This window comes from Carettochelys insculpta, chromosome 10 (assembly GCF_033958435.1).
Source record: "Carettochelys insculpta isolate YL-2023 chromosome 10, ASM3395843v1, whole genome shotgun sequence".
In the NCBI taxonomy this organism is placed as follows: Eukaryota; Metazoa; Chordata; order Testudines; family Carettochelyidae; genus Carettochelys; species Carettochelys insculpta.
In genome coordinates, this window is record NC_134146.1 from 17148978 (window position 1) to 17175554 (window position 26577).

General features: G+C 41.6%; 1 protein-coding gene across 2 annotated transcripts in view; it reads left to right on the forward strand.

Moving 5' to 3' along the window:
* Positions 1 to 23092, forward strand: part of ACSL3 (acyl-CoA synthetase long chain family member 3) — a 102642-nt gene extending 79550 nt beyond the window's left edge. For both annotated transcript variants that reach the window (XM_075004572.1, XM_075004574.1), the window contains exons 11-16: positions 1286 to 1458; positions 1559 to 1633; positions 2653 to 2844; positions 5842 to 5956; positions 12831 to 12988; positions 19579 to 23092. In XM_075004572.1, coding sequence (XP_074860673.1) covers positions 1286 to 1458; positions 1559 to 1633; positions 2653 to 2844; positions 5842 to 5956; positions 12831 to 12988; positions 19579 to 19739 — 874 coding nt within the window. In that variant the 3' untranslated portion in view covers positions 19740 to 23092. The remainder of the gene's footprint in view (positions 1 to 1285; positions 1459 to 1558; positions 1634 to 2652; positions 2845 to 5841; positions 5957 to 12830; positions 12989 to 19578) is intronic.
* Positions 23093 to 26577: the final 3485 nt, after the last annotated feature.

Consider the following 26577-nt stretch of genomic DNA (forward strand, 5'->3'; position numbering starts at 1 on the left):
ATTAGTAGTCAGTATTTTTCATTAATGACTTAGATTAATGGAGTGGAGAATGTGCTTATAAAATGTAAAGATGACACCAAGATGGGAAGGGTTGCTGGCACTTGGAGGACAGCATTCTATTTAAAAATGGTTCACAAATAACAAACACATGTCAGGGATGATTGAGATTGAATTGCTCCTTAATTTAATGAAGTGCAGGGGACTAGACTTATGGACTTGTTGAGGTCCATTCCAGTCCTATATTTCTTTGGGAAGTTCTATGAGAAGTCATTCAAAAACGCAGACAAAAAGGTGGTAATTTCAAATCATTTTATAATCCTTATTTAAAATTAACAGTATGTAACTGACTACTGTTTATAGGCTGCTGCTAATGTTTTCTGAGCTTTCTACGTACATAGAAATGTCAGATTTAACTCTGCAAGTGTACTTAAATCCTGCTATTTCTCTCCAAGCTCAAGTCACTTGTATGATTTAAGTGATTTCAGACCTTACTAAGACTAAAACATATTGTATAGTTTAAACAGATTTCTGCAGATTGTTTTTCTTTTCAGAAATGTGGGCAAATAGATATTAGAACTGTACTGTCTCATTAAAGTCTATTCAAGGTACTTAGACTTAGTCTGCAGATTAAAATGCAAAAATTAAAACCTGAACATCTTCTTTCTAAACATTATTTTGCAAAACTTTGAATTTTAAGTGTACTCTTTGGGGAGCTAATTGGCTACGTCTACAGAGATCTTTCAAAAGAAGCTGTTTTGGAAGATCTCTTCAGGAAGATCTTCTTTCGAAAGAGTGTGTCCACGCACCAAAAAGCAGATCAAAAGAGTGACCTGCTCTTTTGAAAGAGAGTATCCACACAACCCCCGCTCTTTTGAAAGAACAGGCCAGACAAGGAAAATTAAGACTGTTCTTTCGAAAGAAGGGCCCTATGGAGCAACTACCCACATTTTTTTTTCTAAAGAAGCTTTTGAAAGCGGGTGCTCTTCCTGAAATGGGAAAGGAAGAGTGATTTCAAAAGGAGAACCACATTCTTTAGATTTACTTTCGAAAGAACACCTTTTGTGTGTAGATGCTCCCTGGGATCTTTCTAAAGAGCCCACTTCTTTCTAAAAATCTTTCGGGAGAACTTGCTAGTGTAAATGCAGCCATTGTGAATTTCTTGCACATCTAAAAACATATTTGAGGTTCCACGAACTTTTTGATGTCCTTACAAACAGGATAGTTCTCTTGGTCTTTTATTTTTAAACAACAAAAACATTCTCCTTTCTTAACTTGGCATTTTTAGCCTAATTTTCCGGAAAGTACGACTGCTGCTAGGGGGTAAAATTCGTGTCCTATTATGTGGAGGAGCTCCACTGTCTCCTGCAACTCAGAGATTTATGAACATCTGTTTCTGCTGCCCTGTGGGACAGGGATATGGACTAACTGAGTCAGCTGGGGCTGGAACCATCACTGAAGGTTAGTTTTGGCAAATTGAAATGGATGCCATGATCTGTTTGTATAATCTTCACCTTCAACTATTTGCAATTTTTAATTGATTTTTTTTTAATTATTTTAGTTTGGGACTACACTACGGGGAGAGTAGGCGCGCCTTTGGTTTGCTGTGAAATCAAATTATTGAACTGGGAAGAAGGTAAGAAAATGTTTGTGTAATGAAACTCAAATGCATGTAAGAACCTTATGTCAGTATTTATTTTGTTGCATTATGCCCAGTGTTCTACAGTTAAGTAAAGCTGTTCCCTGGATTGCACAGGGCTTGTGAGCTTGCAACCACGTTCCTTTACAGAGCTTGCTCAAGCTGGATTGAGTTAAATCTACTCCCAAGTGGTACAGTGCATGTGTTGCTTACTGAAGAGGAAGTGAATAGAATGTTTAGATAATTTCAGTGTAGACAATAGAAAACAATTGATAATTGTCTAGCGAGATAATATTTAGTATAATAAAGCCATGCAATTAGTTTCTGCTGTTGTTTCAGAATGAATGAAAACCTACTGTTTCAGTAATATTAGTTTGTTAGATGAGTGTTTGTTTTTCCTAATTGTTGCACACAAGTTTGATTTTATTTTTTTAAGAAATCTTCTCCAAAGCTGCTGTAAAGTTTATGAATATGAATATTTTATAGATTTGGTTATCAGCAAAGCTATGATATTTTTAAACAAGTTCAGATTTACAGCTTGTGTTTGTCCATGGTGCTGGTCCATAAATGGAACTCCTAGGCATTAGAAATGATCTACTAAAATATTTCTTTCTTCGTTCACATTATATACGAACATGTGACTTTGTGTGTGTGCTTGATAAAAAGAGCTCGATAAATATTCAGAGGTTAGGTCCATAGATGGCCATTAGCAAGGGGTAAGGTATGGTGACTAGCCTTTTGTTGAAGGCGGGAGATAGATGGCAGGAGAAAAATCGCTTGATCATTGTCTTTGGTTCATCTCCTCTGGGGCACCTGGCATTGGCTACTGGATACTGGGCTAGATGGACCTTTGGTCTGACCCAGTATGGCCGTTCTTATGTTCTCCTATCTGGAAAATTATTTAATGGTAACAGACTGAAATGTGACACAAAGCTCTGTATGTACCACATCAAGGGTGATTCACTAGTGGCCAAGTTAAAGTACAAGTACACGTTTTCTCTTCCCTTTGTTTTTAGGTGGATATTATAATACTGATAAGCCATATCCTAGAGGTGAGATTCTTATTGGAGGCCAAAATGTGACCATGGGCTACTACAAAGATGAAGAACGAACCAAAAAAGATTTCACTGTGGATGAGAATGGACAGAGGTGGCTCCATACTGGAGACATTGGAGAGTTCCATGCAGATGGTTGTCTAAAAATAATTGGTGAGTTATCAAAGCAATTTGATTAATTTACTTCTCTCAATTGAAACAGTTCAGGTAAATGACATCTATGAGTATGTTTACTTAAACTTCCTTATAGTGTTGTTGTTACTTACAGTTCTTAAGTGTTAGACGACTTAGCATTTGGGTTCATGCTGTTCCATGTGTCTAAGCTCCAGTTAATATTTTAAACTACAAATGTTGCACCTAATAGCATAGCTAAATCTATATTAATATTCTAAGAAGAGGAAGAACAAAGGACTCTATTTTCCTAGAGGATGGTTTATGACTTATTTAAACTGTTATATTAAGTTTTAGAGAGATTTTTTGTGTTTTGTTGGGTTTTGATAGTGTGTGTGGCAGGGGGCGAAGGAGGGAGGGAGGGAGGTTAGGTTCACAAGACCTATGATGATAGGCTGAGGGATTTGGGCTTGGTTAGTTTACAGAAGAGAAGACTCAGGGGCGATTTAATAGCAGCCTTCAACTTCTGAAGGGGAGCACTAAAGACGAGGGTCAGAAACTGTTCTCAGTGGTGTCAGAAAGCAGAACAAGGAGCAATGGTCTGAAGCTGAAGAGGGAGAGGTGTAGGGTTAGATATTAGGAAAAACAACTTCACAGGAGGGTGGTGAAGCATTGGAATGCATTGCCTAGAGAGGTGGTAGATTCTCCATCCCTCAAGGCTTGACAAGGTCCTGGCTGGGATGACTTAGTGGGGTTGATCCTGCTTGAAGTGGGGGGCTGGACTAGATGACCTCCTGAGGGCGCTTCCAGCCCTATGATTAAGTTGGTACTATACTCTCAAATATTATTAGGGGTGTTTTCTTTGTCTTGGTATTAAATGCAGTACTCTACAGACAATGGAAGAGGAATACATGCAAGTCAGCGCTTTTTTTAAAACGAGTGTCTAAAGGTAAATTCCTAACGTTGTATTTAGGCACACAAATAAGTGGCATGACTGGGTTATTTATAAGTGGCCCTGCAGATTTCCATGATCAGCATCTGATGAAGTGAGTCTTTGCTCACGAAAGCTCATGGTCAAAACTTTTCTGTTAGTTCTGTAAGGTGCCACAGGGACCCTTCATTGCTGTTACAGATCCAGACTAACACAGCTACTCCTCTGATACTTGACACTGAAATTAGTGAGAGCTTCTGGGTGCTTAGTAATCTTGAAAATCGGGGCACTGATTTAAGAGTAAAACAAAGACTGTTGCTATTGACTTTATTTGTACTGTGGTATCAGTCCAGTCCTACATCCCTATGTGTTGGTCTTTCCAGACAATATAGTTGCAAAAGTAGTTTACTTGGCTGCCCCAGGGAGTATGTTAGGGTATGACCAGGGAAGGGGGTGGGTTGGTCAGAGTGCCCTTGCACTTGGCAATTCCTAGCTGAAGCAGCAGCTCTTTGGGAGCCATTCCATCCAAAGAGAACAGCCTTCAAGTTGTCCTCACATATACCAAGGTCTGATTCAACCCCTTACTGTACATCCAGGATTGAGTGGGGTGAGGGGCACTTTAATGCAGTACCCAAATGAGAAGGTCAGCAATGAGACCTCAGCCGGACCTGAGAAATGAGCCCTGTAATCTCTAATTATTGTACAAGAATAAATATAGCTGTTCAATTCCTTGCACATGTTATGGTCGTAGGTGTAGGAGCCAAGCAGCTTGAATCTGTAGTTCCTGTGCAGTAATGGGTTCTTTGAAAAGTGTTCTTGTGGGTGAGCCACTTCAGTAGATTTGTACTTATAGTCAGAGATTTTTTCAGTAGCAGTGCCTGGTTGGGTAGCGTGTGTGCTGTCCATGTCCTGCACGACTCCTGGCAGTTACTTAGTGCTCTGCTGCTTGGCTCCTACAACCTGGGCATCTATGACCACCTTCTCTCCCTTCTTTACCTTGAAACCAAGCATTTGCAGTGCCTCTGAGATTTATCTTTACCCATCTTAACTTTAGACTGCTAATTAATTGTTTATTACCCTTTTTATCTCTTAACTTACTAATTTAAATTTTAGTTATTGGGCTACTCATTAGTATAATACAGTTTACCCTCCCTTGTGGGAGAGACCCTATTCTAAGGGACATGGCAGGCTTCCTAGGTTTCAAATGTTATTTCACGTGCCAGTCCTCAATCCTGGTTTTTATGAGGGAGAAGTCTCTGTGCCCAGCATCTAATCAGAGAACGTAGACCTCCTGGGCATTGGTCCCAGTGGTGACATCTGACAAAGGTTCCTTGCTACCCTCTCAAAGGGTGGAGCAATCCATCAAAAAGTTGACGGAGAAATAGACTTCACCCTCCCCTCCTCAGAAATCTACCAAAACAAACAAACAAACAAAAAAAAAGAAAACACGCGTCCTGACCCATGAGACCACATTGATGCCAAGTTCACTGAGACAGTCCCACTCTGAAGTATTGGGATTCCATTATCCTTTGTCTCACCTCTCTGCTTTATAGTTTTCACACAAAAGACTCTGCAGTAGAGAAGGAACCAAGGAGGAATGAGTTACAGAGAGGTGGCATAAGACTGGGACAGCACATGTGACCCACTCAGGTTTTTAGCAGGATCTGATGACAAGGGCACAGATTAATCTAAAATGGAGTGCCTGCAGGAACAGCCATTTCACAAAACCCTCTCTTTTAGCCAAACACTGCTTTTCACATAATTCTAATTATGAGCTATATTATGTTCACTTACAATGCTGATAGATCATTGTTATATCTGATAAAGTACCATTTCAATGGGGGAAGGTTTTTGTGTATCTTAAAATGTGACTCTCAGTTGGTTGTGACTCTCAGTAGAAGAACATATCTTATAGGCTAGGCAGATTGTTTTTGTAAATCTATGCAGTACCAAAAACTGGAACTTGGTCCTAAATTTATCCAGTTTAAAAATACAGAAATATGCTTATGTTGCATTTATATGTTTAGATTTCAGAAATGAGAAGAAGCAAGGCTACAATGTTTTCATTTTGCAAATAATATTTATTTAATTGTTTCCTTCATAAATAGATCGTAAAAAAGACCTTGTAAAACTTCAAGCTGGAGAATACGTCTCTCTTGGCAAAGTTGAAGCCGTTTTGAAGAATATTCCGTTAGTAGATAATATTTGTGCATATGCATGCAGGTAAGAGTGCTGATGTTTCCAAGACTTTGGGGTCTGTATTTTCTAATATATTTATTTTAGGGGTCTTTTTTGGGGTGGGGGGAAGTTTTGTGCTCTGCTTAGGTATTCACTTACAAATATAACCATATCAAAAACTAAAAAATGTTAAGCAGTAGTTCTCTTTTGTTGATGAATAAATACTTGTACACAATCAAATTAATACATTTGTAGCCAAATCTGATTTCATATATCTGCCGCAAATTACTGAATATGTTGAGGAAATCTGCAAGAGTGAAAGGAGAACCCTCCTGACTCATTGACCATTAGGCATTGGTGCAGCAATGGAAAACCGCTCTTCAGCTACTGGTGTTGTTGAAACTCATAGAGGGCTTGTCTACTCAGGGGTTTTAAGATTTATCAAATCCAGCTGATGTTGTTTGAATACGCTTGCATATGCCTAATGTATATCATCACTGTATTCTGGAACACTCTGGCAAGTGGATTAGATTTGCTCCTGAATAAATTAGTTTGGTGTTTTGTGTGCTAACTGCTGCTGTCCACCTTTTTCCGTGCTTTCAATGGCTATCTCATAGTCCTTTTTTGGTCAGCCATTTATGACTTGTGGATTTACTCCTGTGCCCTCCTTACCATCATGTCAAGTTTCCAGAATGATCCTTTCCCTCCCTGTTAAAATGTGGCAGTGAGCCAGATTTTGGGTTTTTGCTCCTAGATTCCAGAGTATCATTATTCTGATGATAAAAATGTGTTAACACATGAGAAGTCCCACAACGTGACTTGTACAGCTGTTTGGAGCCAAGCTGAGACCCCAGATCTCGAGGAGAAGTGTCAGTTTGGGAAACTCTTTGTGGCCAGCTGTAGGCATAAGGACTTTTTTGGTGGACATTTCAGGCCAGGTGTGTCTGAGGGTTAGTGACCAGGACATTTCCAGATGCCAGATAGAAAATAAAAAGCTTGGGAGAAATATTGTGATAGAGGGATAAAAGAAGACAATGTGGTAGGGGGCGTATGACCTGTCCATTTTTGATTGATTAAGTGGGCTTCTACTAACCCAGTTAAAATACAATCCAGGGCACAAACAAAATTGCAAAACGGTAGCTCCAACCATGTGACTTCTAACAGCATGAAAACATATAGTAGATCCCTCTGCACATGTAGCACACTTACCATCTCTGAGGTTCCCCCAAGAATGGCAAGAGTCTCCAGGAGATGAAGTCACATGTACATACCAAAAACAGCTATCATGATTTGTGTGGGATATGAATAATAAGCAACTGGTCTCTTTGTACTACAAAGCCACAGCATCTTCAATAGTCAGATCATCAAGCACAGGGTCTGTACTGCTGGCCAACCTGGAGGGGGGAAAAAGGAAGACTAAAGGTGTTTGCAGAAGAGACTGTATATGAAGGAGGGAGGAAGAAAGAAGAGCAGTTGTCCCAGGAGATCATGGCAATGGGCAATAATGGTGTTGCAGAGGCCAGTAAAAGTGTGGCTGTGACCTAGGATGGAATCATCATGGTGAAGGAGATCATGGAAAAAGGAAGAGAGATTCAGAAGCAACTCCTGGGTGGTATCCTGAGACAGAACATCCTCTTGCAAAGTATATGCCTTTTAGGTCAGCAGACCCTGCAGTCCCATGATTTGGGACCCAGCCATGTTCTTCAGATCCTGGACAGTGCTAGCTAGTGGGACCAGAGCTATTCCTAATTCTCTGCATTCCTGCAGCAGTGGTTCCAGAAGTTCCTGTTTAGCTCTCAAATCCAGCCTCTTTGCAATGAGAACACTTGCACCTCAAAAGACAGTTCTTCTGAGCTCTGAGAATTTTGAGCCAAGGCACTTAACCTGAGAACCTGTGTGGAGAGCCAGGGCCAAGGTGTATACGTGCCTTTATCTTTTTACATCCTTCTTTCAAATTGTTGTACTTGAAATGTTTTTACCATTGCTCCAAGCAGATGGAACGCTGGGTGGAACACTACTCAGAGTTGTACGCCAGAGAGACCGTAGTTACAGAGAGCCCTGAATGCCATCGAACCCCTGCCCACCATGACTGAACTCGATGCTGAGCCCACCTTGGAGGAACTCAGCGACGCGCTAAAAGCACTCTCTTCTGGAAAAGCCCCAGGGAAAGATGGTATTCCCTCAGAAATCCTCAAATGCACCAGTAGTACCCTAGTTTCAGAGCTGCATGGAATAGTTTGCCAATGCTGGAGAGAAGGCAGCATACCGCAAGATATGAGGGATGCTAACATCGTTACTGTCTACAAGAACAAGGGTGACAAAAGCGATTGTAACAACTATCATGGCATCTCCCTTCTCAGTACCATGGGGAAGCTATTTGCATGTGTTGTTCTGAAGAGGCTCAGTGTTCCTGCAGAGAGAGTCTACCCTGGGTCTCAGTGTGGGTTCAGAGCTGAACGGTCCACCATAGACATGGTTTTCTCTGTTAGGCAACTACAAGACAAGTGCAGGGAGCAGAACAAACCTCTGTATGTTGCCTTCATCGACGTGACCAAGGCATTTGACCTCATTAACAGAAAAGGTCTGTTCCCGATTCTGGCTAAGATCGGCTGTCCCCCAACTCTGCTCAGCATTATTAGGTCCTTCCATGAAGGCATGAAGGGGACCGTCATATACGACGGATCCACATCTGAACCCTTTGAGATTCTCAGTGGAGTGAAGCAGGGGTGTGTGCTGGCTCCAACACTGTTCGGCGGCATCTTTGCAGTTTTGCTCAAATATGCCTTTGGAACTGCTACAGAGGGCATCTCTCTCCGCACGAGAATGGATGGCAACCTCTTCAAACTGTCGAGGCTTAGAGCAAGGACCAGGGTGCTTACGAAGCATCTAAGAGAGTTCCTTTTTGCTGATGATGCAGCTATTGCCGCTCACACTCATCAGGAACTGCAGTCACTCATAACTCGCTTTGCGGATTCATGTATGGAATTTGGCCTCACAATCAGCTTAAAGAAAACCCAGGTGATGGGCCAAAACGTGGGTAACGAGCCATCTATCAACGTGTTAGACTATGAACTGGAAGTTGTCCATGAATTCGTGTACCTAGGCTCGACAATCTCGGACAACTTGTCACTTGATAGCGAGATCAACAAGCACATTGGAAAAGCCGCCACAACATTCTCCAGGCTGACGAAGACAGTATGGGCTAACAGTAAGCTCACTGTACACACCAAGGTGCAGGTCTACACAGCCTGTGTTTTGAGCACACTGCTGTACACTAGTGAAACATGGACTTTGCGCTCAAAACAAGAGTAGCGGCTCAACACATTCCACATGCGCTGCCTTAGGCGCATACTCGGTATCTCATGGCAGGACAAGATCCCCAATAGCGCAGTGCTTGAGAGGGCAGGCACCGCCTCCATGTTCACCCTTCTCAAACAGAGGCGTATGCACTGGCTGGACCATGTCTCACGCATGATGGATGGCCAAATACTGAAGGACCTCCTCTTCGGCAAACTGGCGTCTGGAAAGAGGCCAAAAGGGAGACCTAAATTGCGCTACAAGGACACGTGCAAGCGTGACCTCAGCGCTCTCTGTATCAGTGTGAACACCTGGCATTCACTTGCCTCAGACAGGCATGCCTGGAAACAGGGAGTGAAGTAAGCTCTTGTTGTGTGTGTGAAACTACCTTGGTGAAGGAAGCGGAAGATAGGAGAGCCCTCAGGAAGATCCGTGCCCATGATACCAGAGCGACATCTGCCTTCTGCTGCTCACAGTGGGGAAAGGACTGCCACTCCCAGATTGGATTGCACAGCCACAGAAGATGCTGCTCGAATCAGTCCAACTGGGGCATAAACGCACGATCCCTCAGGATCGAAGGATGCCTACTACTACTATTAAAGGTTTCGTTTGCAGTTGATTACTTATTAAGATTGATTAAATGTGTTTCCAAGTACAGTCTTCCCCACCTTGCAAGGGTAATTCGTTCCTGAAAAACCACTCTTAGGGCAAATTCTTGTAAGTTGAAAATTGTAATTACCATTAATTTCAACGGGAAAAAATTTTGTGTGTTCCTGAGCCCCAAAATTTACACCCATTTATGCTAAAACAACTCCAAATCCCATTAAATCCGATGCAAGGGAGCGGGCAGGGCAGAGCAGGGCACGGGGAGGCAGCCCGGCCTGAGCACAGATTAGGTTAAGCAGGGAGTGGGCACTGCCAGGGGCTGGCCATGTGGGGAGCTAAGCAGGCACAGGGGACCCCTGGCTAGCAAAGGGCGATGCCTCGCTTGTGCGTGGTTGCGTGGCAGAGGCCCCACTGGCGGCAGCAGCGGGCAAACCAGGCGCTAAATGGGAGGGAGCGCCACAGACAGCAAGCAGTGCCTGAGGCAAAGCTGCGCAGGGCGGGCGGCAGTGGCAGACCCTGACCACCCGGGGGGTGAGCAGCAGCAGTGGGGCTGGGATGGGCTGCGTGCCCAGCATCCACGTCTCGCAGAGCAGCGTGATCTACTGCCAGGACTCGGAAAAGTCTACCTCCCTGCACCAGACTGCCGCCCTCTTGCAGGGCGCCGCTGCCCCCCTGCACGGCCTCTTCATCAAGACCAACGTGTCTGACTCCATCCCCTCGGTGCTTGCCTACCAGAGTTGCCAGCCTCCAAACCGGTCCTCGTAAATGTGAAGAAATGCCTCGTAAGCTGAAGTAGGGGTATTAAATGAAACTCAGTCGAATTCTCATAACTCGAATGGGCGTATCTCGGGGTATAACTGTATAGTTTTCCCCCATTTGTTCCATTAAAACTTTGTATTTGGTATTTTATTGTATTTTCATAATAAAACTTTTTATATATAATACATCATTATGACTCATAAATGCATTTTATACAGAAAATAATAATAAATAATGACATAATAAATTGGCTTTTCCAAAATCATATAGAGACCATTCAACTTCAGCCTCCCAAACACAATATACCAGTGCTCATGCTCACCAGAACACCCTCCACAGTCCATCATGTTCTCACATATGACTCAAAATACAAATGTTAGGCATCCCTGACAGCATCCTCCTGGTGTTTTGTGTTCTACGTAAGATGCTCTGCTGGTTGCACGAACCTCTAAGCAGGTCTCTGCTGGTTGCACGAACCTCTAAGCAAGTCTAACCTTAGTTTCCTACCCACCTGTAAGATTTGCCTTCTTGCTGTCACAAATATTATGCAAAACACAACATGCAATTTAATGGAACGTTTTTCCCCGGCTGCTTCCAGTCTGTTCCGTCTGCCTTTTAAATGAGCAAATGCACCAATAACCACTATTGTGCAATTACTTGGGCAATAATTAAAATGTTCCTTCCTTCCATCCATGTGGCCTATATATAGTTTCATTAGCCAGGGCACCGATAGATAAGTTGGGTCTCCCAGAAAAACTGCACAAAACACCATGTCATTAATGTTCACTGTGCGCCTGCGGGCAAGTGGCCATTTCCCCATTAATTTTAAATTATACTGAAATCCAGAAGATCTTGGCATCATGGATACTCATTGACCAGTGGGCATTTATATTTGTTAACCTGAGAGAATGGTCCACTAGTCCTTGCAGCATTTAGGAAAACTACCGCCTAGTCAATTGTGTCTTCTCTGTCTCATGCTACCTCCCAGGGAGAAAAATGGTCTTTGTATAAATCCATGGTATGCCCACATCTTGAATATTTCATACAGATGTGGTCACCTCTTCTCAAAAAAAGATATATTAGCATTGGAAAAGGGAAACAAAATGATTATAGGTTTGGAATGGGTGCCATATGAAGAGAATAAAAAGGCTGGTACTTTTCAGTTTAGGAAAAAGGCGATTAAGAGGGATATGACAGAAGTCTGTACGGAGAAAGTGAATAAGGAAAAGTCATTTACTTGTTCCCATAACATAAGAACATAGGGCTCACTGAATTAAAGTAATCATTGGCGGGTGTAAAACAAGCAAAAGCAAGTATTTCTTCACTTAGCACATCATCAACCTGTGGAACTCCTTTCCAGAGCATGTTGTGAAGATCAGGACTTCAACAGGGCTCAAAGAAGAGCTAGATAAATTCATGAAGGGTAGGTCCTGCAGTGGCTATTTGACTGGATGAGCAGGAATAGTGTCCCTAGCCACTGTTTGTTGAGGTTGGAAGTAATTGACGGGAGAGAAGTCACTTGACACATACCTGTTCTGGTCGATCGCTTAGGGGCATCTGGCATTGGCTAGTGTTGGAAGACAGAATACTGGGCTAGATGGACCTTGGGTCAGATTCAGTATGGGCGTTCTTATGAGGGGACAATGAGTGGTGCATCTAGGGAGGGAATATGCCCCAGGATGACAGGTATAATCAAGACGTACCAGAACTGATATCCTTTTCAACATGGTGAGCACATCCTGCATAAGTTGAAACTGTGTTCCTCTCATCTTATTATAGCCAAACTGAATTATTTTCTTTGCAGGGGGACTTTCTGTGTCTGTAGAGGACAGATTAAGATCTGCTCCCCAATAAATTATTTGCCCCAACATGCTTTATTTTTATTCTTTATGTAAACTGGCAATCCACATTATCTCATAAGGAAATTGTATTTAAAAATTGCTAATCTGATTTTATAATTATAAATTTAAATTAAAACTTGCTTAATGAACTCCAAGTTGTTATTTTCTACCCATATCTTATTTCCCTGTAATACTAACATGGGTCTCTAATGGCCTAAGTAACTTTATTTGGTAATACAAACTTCCGGTTATGTAGGAAAGGGCAGAAGTACAATTCTGTGTTCTTATTCTGTGAGATTCTAGATAGACAAATGTTTAAAATCAACATATTAGCTAGAAAATTTGAACTTTATTAATTTTTAAATGACTTGTTAACGCCACAAAATCCATACTAAAGTCCACGTTATTCTTCTCAGTTTCCAGTCATATGTCATTGCATTTGTTGTGCCAAATCAGAAGGAGCTTACAGAATTAGCTCGAAAGAGAGGATTTAAAGGAACATGGGAAGAGATCTGTACAAGTGCTGAAATAGAAAAAGAGGTGCTGAAGGTACTAGCTGAAGCTGCTCATGCAGGTGAGTGGTCCATGAAATTTGTATTTGCTTTGTGGAGCTTAAGGTATTCTAAAAGTATAAAATGAAGAAACAATGCATCTCAATTTACAAAAGACATTTTGTAATGTATAATTTGTGTCTGCAATACAATCTACCTATAATATGTGATTTTTTTGCAAAACTTGACTTTACCTGGAGAAGGATACTTTTTGAGTGTGGGAGAGATGGGGGGGATATAATTTACATAATCATTCTTAAAGAGCTGGGCTCCATGATTTCTACACATGGATATATAAGTGCTCCATGTGGCTGATATTGGATATTCCTAGCAAGTAATGCCTCTTAGTCTGCACCTGTACAGCTGTTCCCCCCTTGCTCTAGTCTGATGATATAAGGAGCAGTGAGGAGGATGTTTTTCTAGTTCCTTCTTACCTCCATATGGCCTCAGTCAGACTCTTCTTTGTCTGACACTATCTTCACCTTTCACAACCTGTGTATAAAATTGTAGAATTTTATAGCCTACTGTAGTTCAATTTGTCCCCACCTCAGGAACCAGGACTATTCACAGAGTTCTAGGACTTAACTGTGTTTCTTGTCCTCACCTTGCCCCCCATCACCAGTATTGCCTTTACTGTCTTGTGGAGTCTTCAGTCTCCACTAAGTGCAGTATCTGCTGCTCCTTCCCTCCCTGAACTTGTAATGGATGAAGGCTCCAACTGAAGAAGGACTTCATTAAGAAGGCTATGAGGCTGATCCAAGACAGAGGGAACCCCATGTATCTTGGCCTCAATTTGTGAATAGTACCTCTCCAATAGCTATAATCAGAGGCCATTTAGACTAATCTCAATTACAGCAGAAAAGACTCCACCAGAAAATCTTATTTAGGGAAATGAAGATGTTCTTCAAGTGGTTTCTCATGTCCATTCTACATAAGTGTGTGTGCTTGCCACATGCACATGTGCCAGAAGATTTTTCCCTTAGTAATACCCATAGGGTAGCTGACTCACGTGCCCCCCTGGAGTGGCACATGCAGTTTACACGATATAGGATGCCTCAGGATCCCGCCAACCTCAGTTCCTTCTTGCTGCCAGTGATGGTGCTTGGGATTGTCTTGTAACAAAAAGGAGAGATACAGTCATCTTAAGGTTCTCCTAATGGAATCCCTTTTAGCTCCGGTACGCAAACAATGGACGTCAGCTGCTGTTGCTGTCAGCCTTTTGGCACCATTCTCTAGCTCTATGCAAGCCTAGGCAAGGCAAGGGCAAATCTTAAGGGTCTAAGGAGGATAGGCTTAAGGTGTCAACATCGGTAGACTCTTCTGCTGTACTACAGCAAATATCTCCTGCCTCTTCAGAGCATAGCTCCCTCTCTAGCTCTCTGGCTTCTTCTCAGAATGGCATTGAACAGCTCCAGTGCTACCAGTGCTGGTGGTCTTGCAGGCAGCCCAGGACATCCTGTCGATACTGGTGCTGCCCCCACTCCTTTAGTTGTGGAGCTGTGTTTATAAAGAAAAATCGGGCATGATGCCAGGCTGGCCTTCACAAAGGGGTTCTTCTCTCTTGGGTGGACTGTGTAAGGCCTTACTGCTTTATGGCAACAGTTGCAGAACCCATAGCCTGGCACGGTCCACAGCAGGGCTAAGGCTGCAGAGGATATCAGGCAGGCTCCTCAGGACTTTGGCATAGCTCTCCTGAGGCACCCACCTCTCAATATGGACAATATGCTCAGGAACAGTACTCTCTGCAGTCCAAACATCAATCTACAAGCAGGTGCCCAGTGCAGCATTGTTCACTTTACCAGTATCATTCCCTCATGCCTCACTGCAGCGAGTCCATGAGGAGCACAGAGGTTGGCAGTCCCACACTCTGCTTCAAGGCACTGCTCTTCAGGTGCTCAACACTGATCCTATAGCCCGGGGTGGCTGACCACTTAGGGATTAAGAGCCACATGGATAGAGTGCAAAGAGCTATGTATATTATATTATATTTATTACGTGGTTCAGTGCCCTCCCCCTCCCAGCTCCCCAGAGCCAGTCACCCCCAGCCCCCCTGCTCTAACTTGATGCCCATGAGTTACCAGAGCCACTGGTGCTGCCATCAAGCGCTGGGGCATGTGCACAGAGTGGTGGACAGCACTCCCGGTGTTCGGCTCTGAGGAGGAGCTACTTTTAATGGCTCAAAGATCAGCATTCAGCTCGAGAGCCAAGGGTTGGCCCCTTCTGCCTTAGCCGCTCTCAATCATGGTATGAGTCAGCCAGCCAACAATGCCCACACTGCAGATTCCCTAGTGGCAAACACTCTCCAGAGGACTGCTGTCAATGTTCCTTCGCATCCTGGGTGTCGATATCGGTGGCCAGTGTGAGGTACCACACCAATAACTGGCTCCAGTGCCTCGTCTTCTGGTTTTGAACACTCCATCAGCATGGCCTCAGACCAAGTCTTGGAGCCTTTTGTGTCAAGCATCTTGTCCAACGTGTCCGGTACTGAAGATAGGCTCCCAGACTGCTCAGTGGCCAAAGGCTTGGCCATCCAGTGGTACCGCTGAAATCCATGGGGTGTGCCATACCAGATACCTTGTTCAATAGCCATTATGTGAACAGCATCATTGGCTGTCTTCACCAAATGCCCTCCAGCACACATGGCTTGAAAGGCTCAAGCCCCACAGGTGGAACAGGAAGTAAAGGCACACTCTTCAGCCTCCTCTAGTCATGAGATAGTTCCCCTGTCATGCAGGCCTCTTTCTCCTCCTCTCCTGATGAGGCCATAACAGGGCTCCCCCAGTGGCCCCTCTGGTTGATACCCAGGCCCACCAGGAATTCCTTAAGAGGCTGGCCACCAACCAAAACTTCCAGGATGAGGAGCCTGAGGATTCGGATACCCTCTTTGGAGTGCTCGGACAGGTAGGCCCAGCTAGGGTGGCCTTATCTCTCCATGCTGCAGTGACCAAGTCGTTATGGCCCTGTGGAAAAGCTCTCCTCCATTTTTTCCATCTCTGAGTGGGTGAAGTGCAAAATACTTTGTACCAGCAAAAGGGAACAAGTACTTTTTGTTCCCTTTAAGCCCTCAATTCCATGGTGGTAGAAGCCCTTAACCACCAGGAGAGGCCAGCCCATGGCATCTATAAAAAATATACACTCAAAAGGAGTTGATTTATTCTGGCATAAAATTTAGTCATCCTCCAGTTTTCAACTCGGGTGGTGAATAACCAAGCCCTTTTAGCCTGCCACATGTTTATCTCACAGTGGGCTATCGCTAAATGTGAGTCTTCTCTCCCAGAGGACTTCAAGGAATTTCATGCCCCAGCAGAGGAGGGGGTGATGGCCATTTGAACTGTGCTCCAAGCTTTCTTGGACATGGTAGCTCATTCTATGGCTTCAGCTGTCTCCATGCAGAGGACCTTCCCAACCCTGTCAGGACTTGAGACAGACCAAGTATAAGGAGTTCAGGAAGAGACAGTCTAAGGGTCAGTCTTCTGCACAACCCAGCTCCTCATCCTAAAGTCACCTCCAGGCGCTCCTTTTTGAGTGTACAGTTGAGGATGACATACCTCTCACACCTGCCGGATCCTTCCCATGTGATCTTCTTCAACCTTTCCTTCTTTTCTCTCTTCCTGGCACTCTATAAGCACACACTGCTGGGTCCTCAACATGATGGGATAGAGCTATACACTCCAGCTCTCCTCCTCCTCCTCTCCAGTCCCTCTTTCAGGACCCTTCTCACAAGACATTTCTGTGAGAAGACAAGGCTTGCTCTCAATTGAGGCAGTGGAGAAGATTCCACATTACTACCAGAACCAAGAGTTTCAGTCACATTACTTTTTGATCCCCAAAGCCAAAGTGAAGGCTCTGACCTATTGTGGACCTGCACAGCCTAAACCGATACCTGGTGAGCCTCATGTTTGCATGGTATTCCTGGCCTCTGTCGTCCCCTCCCTGGATCTGGGAGATTGGTATGCCATCCTCAAAGACACATATTTCCATATTACAGTGTTCGAGGGTTGCAGATGTTTCCCGTGGTTCATGATGTAAACTGACCGCTATTAGTTCACAATTTCTCCCATTCCCCATAGCCACAGTCCTTCGGGTGTTTATCAAGTGTATGTTGGTGGTGGCTGCCCACCTTAGATGACAAGCATAGCAGATTTACCCTTGCATATTGTTGTCTCCTCAAAGGTGACTCTTGCTCCAAGATCCACAGAAATATGGATCTTCTGCTTTACCTGTGTCAGTGTCTTGGCCTGTTGGTAAACACAGAAAAGTCACTGCTCCAATGTGTAGAGTTTATAGGTGCAGTACTTGGCTCAGCCCTCCCTCTGGACACGTACCATGCCCTAACACACATCAGAATTAAACTGAGCACTTCTCTGACCACTATGGCTAGGATATCCCTTCAGCTGCTCAGACATATGGCAGCATCCACATACATGGTCAAATACACTAGGTTTTTGATGCAACCCCTCTAGCAATGGCTGATGTCAGTGTATATACCCTCCAGACACTCTGTGGAAAGATTGGTGGTAATCCTGGTCCTCGCCTGGTGGCCAAGTCCTGAGAACGTTCTGGTTGGCATACCGTTTCAGGCCCCTCCCCAGTCCCTTGAACTGGTATTGGATGTGTTGGATCTGGTCTGAGGCACCTATCTTGGTGAACTTGGTCTGTGCAGGGGGTGCCTCTCCACATAAATGTGAAGGAGGTGTGAGTAGTTTGCAGGGTATGTGAGGTCTGCCAGGTGAGGGAGGATCTTCACAGACAATACAGCCATAATGTGCTGTGTCAGCTACGAGGGGGGCTGAAAGTGGTATGTTGTGTCAGGAGGCTGTCCACCTTGCAGAATTTTTGCATCCCGCACTGCATTCACATGAAAGCTTGCCATCTCCCATGTGCAGGTAATCTCTTAGTTGACCAGTGAGCAGGCAGTTCTCCTCTCGCCATGAGTGGACTCTCTCTCCTCAAGTTTCCACCATGCTCTTCGAGAAGTGGGGCACTCTTCAGGTGGACCTCTTCACCACAGCTCCTTGTAATCAGTTGTTTCATCTCCCACAGACAGGATTAGGACCCCCCTCCAAGAGAGCACAGGAGACATATGCAGCATGTCTGAGAAGTTCCATCATATCATCACAAAGATTTTATCTTAGTCCAGTCATCTTTTGCAGATGTTGCAGTTTTGCAGTGTTACAGATATGTATATTGACTTTGTCCTTGAATATTCCTTTTTGAATACTGCTTACAAGTCATCCACATATGCAGTACACACAGGGTCCAAGACTTGCTAGAAATCTCTGGTTTCAAACACATGAGCTGCTTCTACATGACCCCTCCCTTTTGGAAGGGGCATGCAAATATGGCTGATCGAAAATGCAAATGAAGCACAGATTTACAAATCTCTTGCCTCATTTGAATACTCTTATGTGATCCCGTTTCTGGAAGTGCTGTTCTGGGGGCAAAAACAGCCGTATACATGGGGTTCATTCAAAAGCAAACTTTTCAAAAGTTCCCTTCTTCCTGAAACAAAATAGGAAGAAAGGAACTTTCAAAACCGGGTTTGTTTTTGAAGCAACCCTTCCTACATGACTTCCCCCGCCCTGTAAACAGCACTTCTGGAACAGTGGGTGGCTGCTGTTACGCAAATGAGGCACACAGTATGCTAATTAGCACCTTATTTGCATTTTGATTGGTGATATTTGCATGCCCCTTCTGAAAGGGAGGTGCCTTGTAGACGCACCTATGGAGAATATAGATGAGGACAATGCATCTTGAAGAGTCTCCAGTTAGACAAGTAATTCACATTTTTGCCTTGCCTTTCTCAAAACCTTAAATATTTAACTTGCTATATGATCTATTGTGTAAGCTAATGAGCATATAATATGCAATACACTGATACGTATTTTTATTAAGTGAGTGTTCCATTGACTTTACTTTTACATTGCTTCATTACTTTAGTTTCTATGCTAAAAAGTAATAGTCAAACACTCCTCTCCAATGTATTTCACAGAAAACCAAAAGGGTGGGAATAGTGAAAGGGGGAAAATAAAACGTAAATGTTGTTCTCCCTCTCTGCAATTTCCGTCTCTGGTGAGTTCACTGATCTTCACAACCAGGATATAAGTGGGGCTGTGCAGGTTTGGTAAATTGTATTATAGTAAGGAAAGTGGCTTTTCTGTCCAACATTTTCTCCCATCAACTTGCTAGGAAAACCAGCAGGAAGTAATGTTATTTTGATCCTAAATGAATTCACTTCCATGCCTTCTACCACTTATAGAATCAGGGTCAGAAAACAAGCCTGGCAGCATAGATCTTGAGTGAGACATTCAGGTATGTGTATGTGCGTGCATTTGCAAAGCCTGCGAGCCACACAAAGGCCCAAGCACATAAGGAATACTCCATGGTAATGGGAATATAGTTGCCCAGAGATCCTGTGCTTTGAAGACCTCTCTCTCTGGCTGCAAGATGAAATTTGAGGAGTACTTTTATCTCCATAGCATTGGCTTTTTTGGGTGAGAGCATAATTTAGCCCCTTGATCTGTGTTTTAACTAGGGAGGGGTGAAAAACAAGAAAAACTCACAAACATTCTTTCTCTTACTTGAAAATTGCATTTTTATTTTTTTATTGCAGCTCATCTGGAGAAATTTGAAATACCAATAAAAATTCGTTTGAGTCCTGATCCTTGGCTCCCTGACAGTGGTCTGGTGACAGATTCCTTTAAATTGAAGCGCAGAGAGCTTGCATCCTACTACCAAGCGGACATTGATCGAATGTATGGAAAAACTAAATAATTCTTTTCCTGTGCTGGTTTGCTCCAGTGAGCTCAGATCAAATAGGAAATACTTGAATCTCATGTCTTCAGTACTCAAGAGCAACACACAAAAACACCATTCCTCATTTTCAACTTAAATTGTTACTTCTGATAACATCAACATCTTTGTCAGGATTAGTAAAATATTATGGCAGCAAACTTTTGTCAGTCTCTTTCTTTCCAGTTGTGTCTGGTATCCTGTCAGTATCTGGATTTTTCTGAGTCCTTTTGGGAAACTGTGATTTTTTTTGGAGTCTCAAGTTTTTAAATATGGTTTATAAATCCTGTATAATGTTCAGTTTGAAACTTTTTAAAGTTTGGCTGTATAAAGGGATAATTTGGCTACGTAAGAAATGGCTATTCTGGGAGCCTTTTGTATAAATATTTAAATATAAAAAAGTTATTGATGTGAAATTATGTAATCTGAAAATGTTTATAAATCAAATCACTGTTGGGCATAAGATCGTATTGTTTGTTGCTGTTGAATTGTTCTTTGTAAATTTGAGGGGAAAAAAGCCTGACATTGTGGCTTGTGAAATACACCTAAAATATGTGCCTGACGGTTGATCCTTAAATATTTTATTTTTTTTCCTAAAAATGAAAGCTGGGCACAGCACAACACTGTATATAAGCAGACATCCCTGGAGAAAATGTTGTTTGAGTCTTTGTTAATATAAAAAGATTCTATTTAACACAATATAAGTTACATCTGTGAATAATCTGTCTAATATGGAAATTCACTTTTAAAATATATTGAGGTCATTTTGTATAGAACTTTAAAACATTATTTAAAATGTGTACTTTAAAGTGTTAAGTAAAATGAATTCTGAAAGTTTGGTGGGACTTTAACTAAATCATCTCTTTCCTCATCAGCCTTACATGCACTATTCAGGTGTTCTGTTTTGTTACTTGTAAATCATTAATAACAGCAATGTTCAAACCTAGTTGCAACCTAAATCTTTTAGAGGGAACTTTTTAAAGATTAGATACCAGGTGGAGTTGGGCGCCTGACTGCTATTTGTGCCATTTGAAAATCCCCCCCATTAATCATTTCATGCTTTTTGTTGATATAATCTCTTATACTCTGAAGGCAACTGTCTGAAGTATTGTTTGTAAGAATCATATCTGTTTACCTGCTTGGCTGTTTAATTGTTGCACCCTAATTCTTGATTTTTTTTTTTTTTTTTTTCAAAAAGGAGTCCCAGTTTTTAATTATAAATAGTCCTCTGAAGCTTTCATCTCAAGAGTTCTGAGTGCTAGCTAGGTCTAAAGTGAGAGTCTGTAGATTGGTTTCAGATGTGTACTTTATTGTTAGTTTGTCCCTATATTAATTTATAGACTATATTCTGATCAAGAATCACATCAGAATGTGGAAAGGCATACACATCAGTAAAATTTGTGATGAAACAGTTTTTAAAAACAGCTTAAATTTGCAGATTTTTTTCTTTCCTCTTTGGTATATATAATTACACTGTAAAAAGTCAGGTCTTTGCTTGATGCTATAGGCTGTACAGAAGAAGTGAAACTATCTTTTTCTGCTGTTAGCACTGGTAATGCTTTATCTTAGAAGTTTTAGGAAATGGTTTCACACAAGCTCTTATGAAAAAATGAATTCTGAAATACATGAAAACTGAAGCTCTTTATGTAGTGCAGTTGTATAGGAGACCTAAGTCAAGTAAGTTTCTTGTGCTGGTGAAAGCTGAATGTATAATACCTGGTTTCAGTCTCTTAAATAATGGAAGTGTGTGCTATATTTTAAATACCTCTTGCTAGATTGCCATGGATTTGCATTGTTGATGGTGCTGGCTAAGTCTCTGAACTTGTTGATGAGGTTTAGTGTATTTAGTCAAATGGAATTTTCAGAATTAAAAAGGAGTTTAAAATCGGATGTATGTGAAAACAGAGATAACGAGTCTGTTGTAGTTCAGTCTATACTTGTTGATCTGAATCTGAGGCTATGCCTAGATTGAAGAGATCTGTTGGCAAAAGATATGCAAATTGTGCTACACATTTGCATATCTCCTGCTGACAGTTCTGTCAGGAGAGACTTTCCCATCATTTGGCCCATCTACACAGGGCCAAATGTTAGGAAACCCTCCTCTACCAACACATCCCTTCTTCCTCGTGGCATGAGGGCGACCAAGATGTTGGCAGAAGGCTCCCAGAGTGGCAGACTTCTGTCGAGAGACCTCCAGGCCTACAATCTAGAAATAGCTTTTAGAATGTTACAAACGTGCTAGATATGTAAATATGACCAAATATAGGAAGGTGGTTCAACAAATGGGAGCAAATAAACTGCCAAATTCAAAGGAAATGTGTCACTATTTTAGGTATAGAAAAAATATTTCATAAAACATGGATTTGCACTGTCAAATGACATCAAGAAGCAATAAGGTCCATAAATAGAGCCTGCACTTTGAAGCAGCTGATACGCTTTGCTCAAGGTTGCAATTGGCTTTTTTGTGATTCTAGAAGAACTAAAGCAATCCAAAAATGGGTAACAACCACTTGTTGTACTTTGCAGTATATTTAAAAAAATAAGTTTGATTAATCCAGAAGAAGAATGCTGAAGGGAATAGTATTTTAAAGTAGACTGTTAAATTCTTAAATGCACTTTGGATAAATCACAGAAATCAACACATATATTAATATCATCATAGTTGGGAAAATGTCTTCACTTTCCTTCCTTCTCTGCCAGAAAATTGGGCTGTAATCTAACTCTGCATCTGTTATTCGATCCAATTTTCTTTTCTGATGTCCTTTTAAGCTGATATAGACAAATTGTTTTTGTTAGAGATAAACCTTATGTTTCTTATACAGAATGGGGAAGATGAACCAGGGGAACACTTATATACATTTTCTGCTTGGAGATAAAGGCCTCTGAATTTTTGTGGGCCTAAAAGTCGTTTTTGGTAAGTATATAATTCTCTTTCCAAGATGAGGAAACAAATGGACTGATCCTGGGGGGTTCTGAACATCTGCAATTCCTGTTTGTCACTTGTGGGTACTCAGAGCTTCTCAGGACCAGTCTCTAAGGCAGGAAGTTTGTATCAAATGATCAGGGCTACAAAACTCATGAGCCCTTGTCATATCTGAAATTTAAAATGCACATGCCTCATGTGACTGTAGTCGTTTGAGCTATGATGCATCTTGAGTGTTAGAGTTCCAATCATCCTTTCATCTTGTGATCATAGACTGTGCTAGCTAGTTAGCAGAGGAACAATTCACTTGTGAAGCAATTTACAATGAAAAGTTCTGTGGCACCTTATAGGCTGACATATTTTGGAGCATAAGCTTTCATGGGCAAAGACCCACTTTGTCAGATGCAGTGTACTGGAGATTCCAGAGGTCTAATTATACTGGCTCATGAAAAGGAGGGGTCCCAGTCAAGAGGAAGGCCAGAGTTGATGAGATCAATTCAGTCAAGGCAGATGTGGCCCACTTCCAGCAGCTAATGTGGAGGTGTGAACACCGAGAGGAGAAACTGCTTTTGTAGTTGGCTAGCCACTCCCAGTCTTTGTTCAGTCCTTCACTGATGGTGTCAAATTTGCAACTGAATTGTAGATCTGAGGTTTCCCTTTGCTGTCTGTTTCTGAAGTTTTTTTTGTTGCAGGATGGTTACTTTTAAACCTATTACTGAGTGTCCTGGGAGACTGAAGTGTTCTACAGGTTTTTATATGTTACTGTTCCTGCCATCTGATTTGTGTCCATTTATTCTTCTACATAGAAACTGTCCAGTTTGGTCAATGTATATGGCAGAGGGGCATTGCTGGCACATGATGACATATGTTACACTAATAGGTGTGCAGGTCGACTAATGTAATATATGCCATCATGTGCCAGCAGTGTCCACCTGCCATATACATTGGCCAAACTGGACAGGAATGATAACATAAAATTCATTTGCAAAGTTGACACCATCAATAAAGGATTGGAAAGAGACTGGGAGTGGCTGGCCAACTACAAAAGCAGTTTCTCCTCTCGGTGTTCACACCTTCACTTTGGTTACTGGAAGAGGGCCACACCCTACCTGACTGAATTGACTTCATCAACTCTGGCCTTCCTCTTGATTGGGACTCCCTCCTTTTCATGAACCTGTATAGTTAGACCTATGGAATCTCCACTATGTTGCAACTGATGAAGCGGGTCTTTGCCCACAAAAGCTTATGCTCCAAAATAGCTATTTTTTTAAGGTAACACAGGACTTCTGGTTTTGGCAGGTACAGGCTAACACAGCTGCCCCTCTGATAGAGCAGACCTAATGGTAGCAGTCTACATGACACCAGATCCCAATCATGAACTGCTCTTAATGGCCACCAAATTTAAAACAAACAAAAACACTAGCAGCCTGATGAAATGGAGTTCACGTGTCCTGATGGCCAGAGTGATCTCTGAAGAACTTATTATATTAGTCATAGACATTCAGCAATAATATTTGTGTTCAATTTCAAGCTAATTTTGCAATGAAAAAGGCTATGAACTTACTTTTTTTTAAAAAAAAGCACGGAATTTAACCTCCATATTTCAAGGTTCTCATAATAAGAATACAAGGGGGGCAGACTTTATTTTGGCCATAAAGGTGGCTCTTGAAAAGAAGCATCTTGATAAAAAATCAATTTAAAATTCCTACAGCTGTTAATCAGAGGGATAATAGTTACCATTAGCTACTTATTCCGATGTGAAAATGTACATAGCTATGAATTTTGAGTTGCATTTTAAGAGAGGACTAATTCACCTAATAAGAACCAGGCCTGGAAGAAAAATAGTTGGCACAAATCTTCTGGTGTTTTGATTTTTAGTGTTATTTTTTCAAATGCTTTAAGACTTTTAGACTGACACTGTAGTCCAAATGTAACTAGTTTTCTTTACACAGAATAAAGAGAGCTTTTCTGGATGTGGTTAGGAAATTAAAAGTTAGATGTCAGAAAAACTTGGTAAGCTTACTGGTGCATTTACTTCTGCAGTTTACAGAAACATTGACTGTACCTCAAGGGGAAACCGTGTTTTCTCAGCAGTAAAATATTTTGTTGAAGCTAGTTAAAAGCTGTGTGCAATTGAAACTAAAAATATGGCACATAAGATAAGTGCCATCAATTTTATAAATAGGATGAAGAGAAGTGTAAGGCATTGAATCCCCACATAAAAATGTCTAACAATGCTTGTAAATTTAAGCAGAAACTGCTGCAGGGCATAAGAGTCCATGGCAGTAAACTTATTTATTTATGCTGCTGAAATTAACAAACTTTTCTGCTGTTTTAGAACTCTACTTAGACCTTGTGTTGCTGCATTTTTTAAATAAATGTAGTGTGTTCATTTGTTTGTGTTTATAAGAAATTTGAATACATCTGTCTTCTATACAGATAAGAGGAGAGGTCTCTCTTTAAGTTTGTACATATTAGACGAGGCTGAAAATGTAATTGAATGACCAGTTGTGTATTACTGTAATTGGTTATTTAATGCAAACCCATTTTCAATGTAATCTTGGTTTGGTTGTTAATATGAACTGCCCCCAACGTGTATATCGTAGCCAAGTTATTGTATGAATAATTTATTTGGAATTGGACTTTGTTTCAAAAATAAAGGTAAAATTGAGTTTCCACAAATTAAGCCTTGCACTTACAGTTCTTCACCTTTTCAAGATGTTGATTTTTTTTTTCCCCCCCTCCAGCAGAAAATCACTCCAGGCCAGAACCACAGCAAGTATATCGAGGGTCATGCCACTGATTTGGTGGAACGGGATACCTGTCCATCGTTTGAGGACATATCTAACCCTGCACGTTTAAACTATGTTCTTACCACTTCTAAAAATGGAGATGAATTAAGTCCATTCAGAATGTTGCTATTTTCAAGGGAAGATATTTTGAATTATTCTGCTTTGTTGCAAACAAGTGCATGACAGACTAACATTCTTGTCATCCTCTAATACTTCTTCCTATTCTCTCTCTGTGTTAATGTCCATTACATTCAGTCCATGAAAACTTTTGTTCTTCTGTGCTGCTAGTATTTAGTGTTCTACCACCACTGTTTGGAAATTTCTAAACAATATATACACGTTGTTCTATATCCTGTATTACAACCATAGTTGCAATTGTTTGTGTGTTTCAGGCCATATTATGGTACTCTGTGTGGGAGGGCTGGAATATAAGAATGAATGTTAGTAATCTGGAAATTACAGGTTCACAAATTTCAACGCTCAGATACTGTCACATTTATATTGATTGTATAGCAAAGGTTCAGGCTGAGCGCTGATGTGTTGAGCATGTGATCAGTCTAGTTTTAAACTTGGGGGTGCGTTGATCAGTCCTATATTTCTGCATCAATCAAAGTAATACCTTATTTCTGTAAAACATGAGTTCTGTTTCTCTTCATAATGAAATTCACCCATTCTCAAAATAGGTCTCCGTGGGCAGTTTGGAGCAGAATAATCTCTGGCTGAATGCTAAGCCTGCTTGTTTTGCTCTCATCCATTTTGAGGGTCCACCCCACTTGTCCAAAGATAGTTTCTAAAGCTGGATTTTATTATTGTTAGTAGTAGTAGTATTTATTATTTGTTTAAACTGATTCTAGATAACTTGACATCACTTGCTGCAAGGCCTTAAGAAAATCAATTAAACTCTCTGCAGGAAGCTTTTTGTGTAATGAATTCCATAAATAGAAGTAAAAGACTAAATATTATGGAAGTACTATTTCTGAGTACTAAGAAAGGATAAAATATTCAGCAACCGTATGTAAAGCTTAGTATTCATAAGAGTATTATATTAAAGAAATGGCCAGAATATGACAAAACATGATTAGAAAGAATGGATGAATCAAGCACA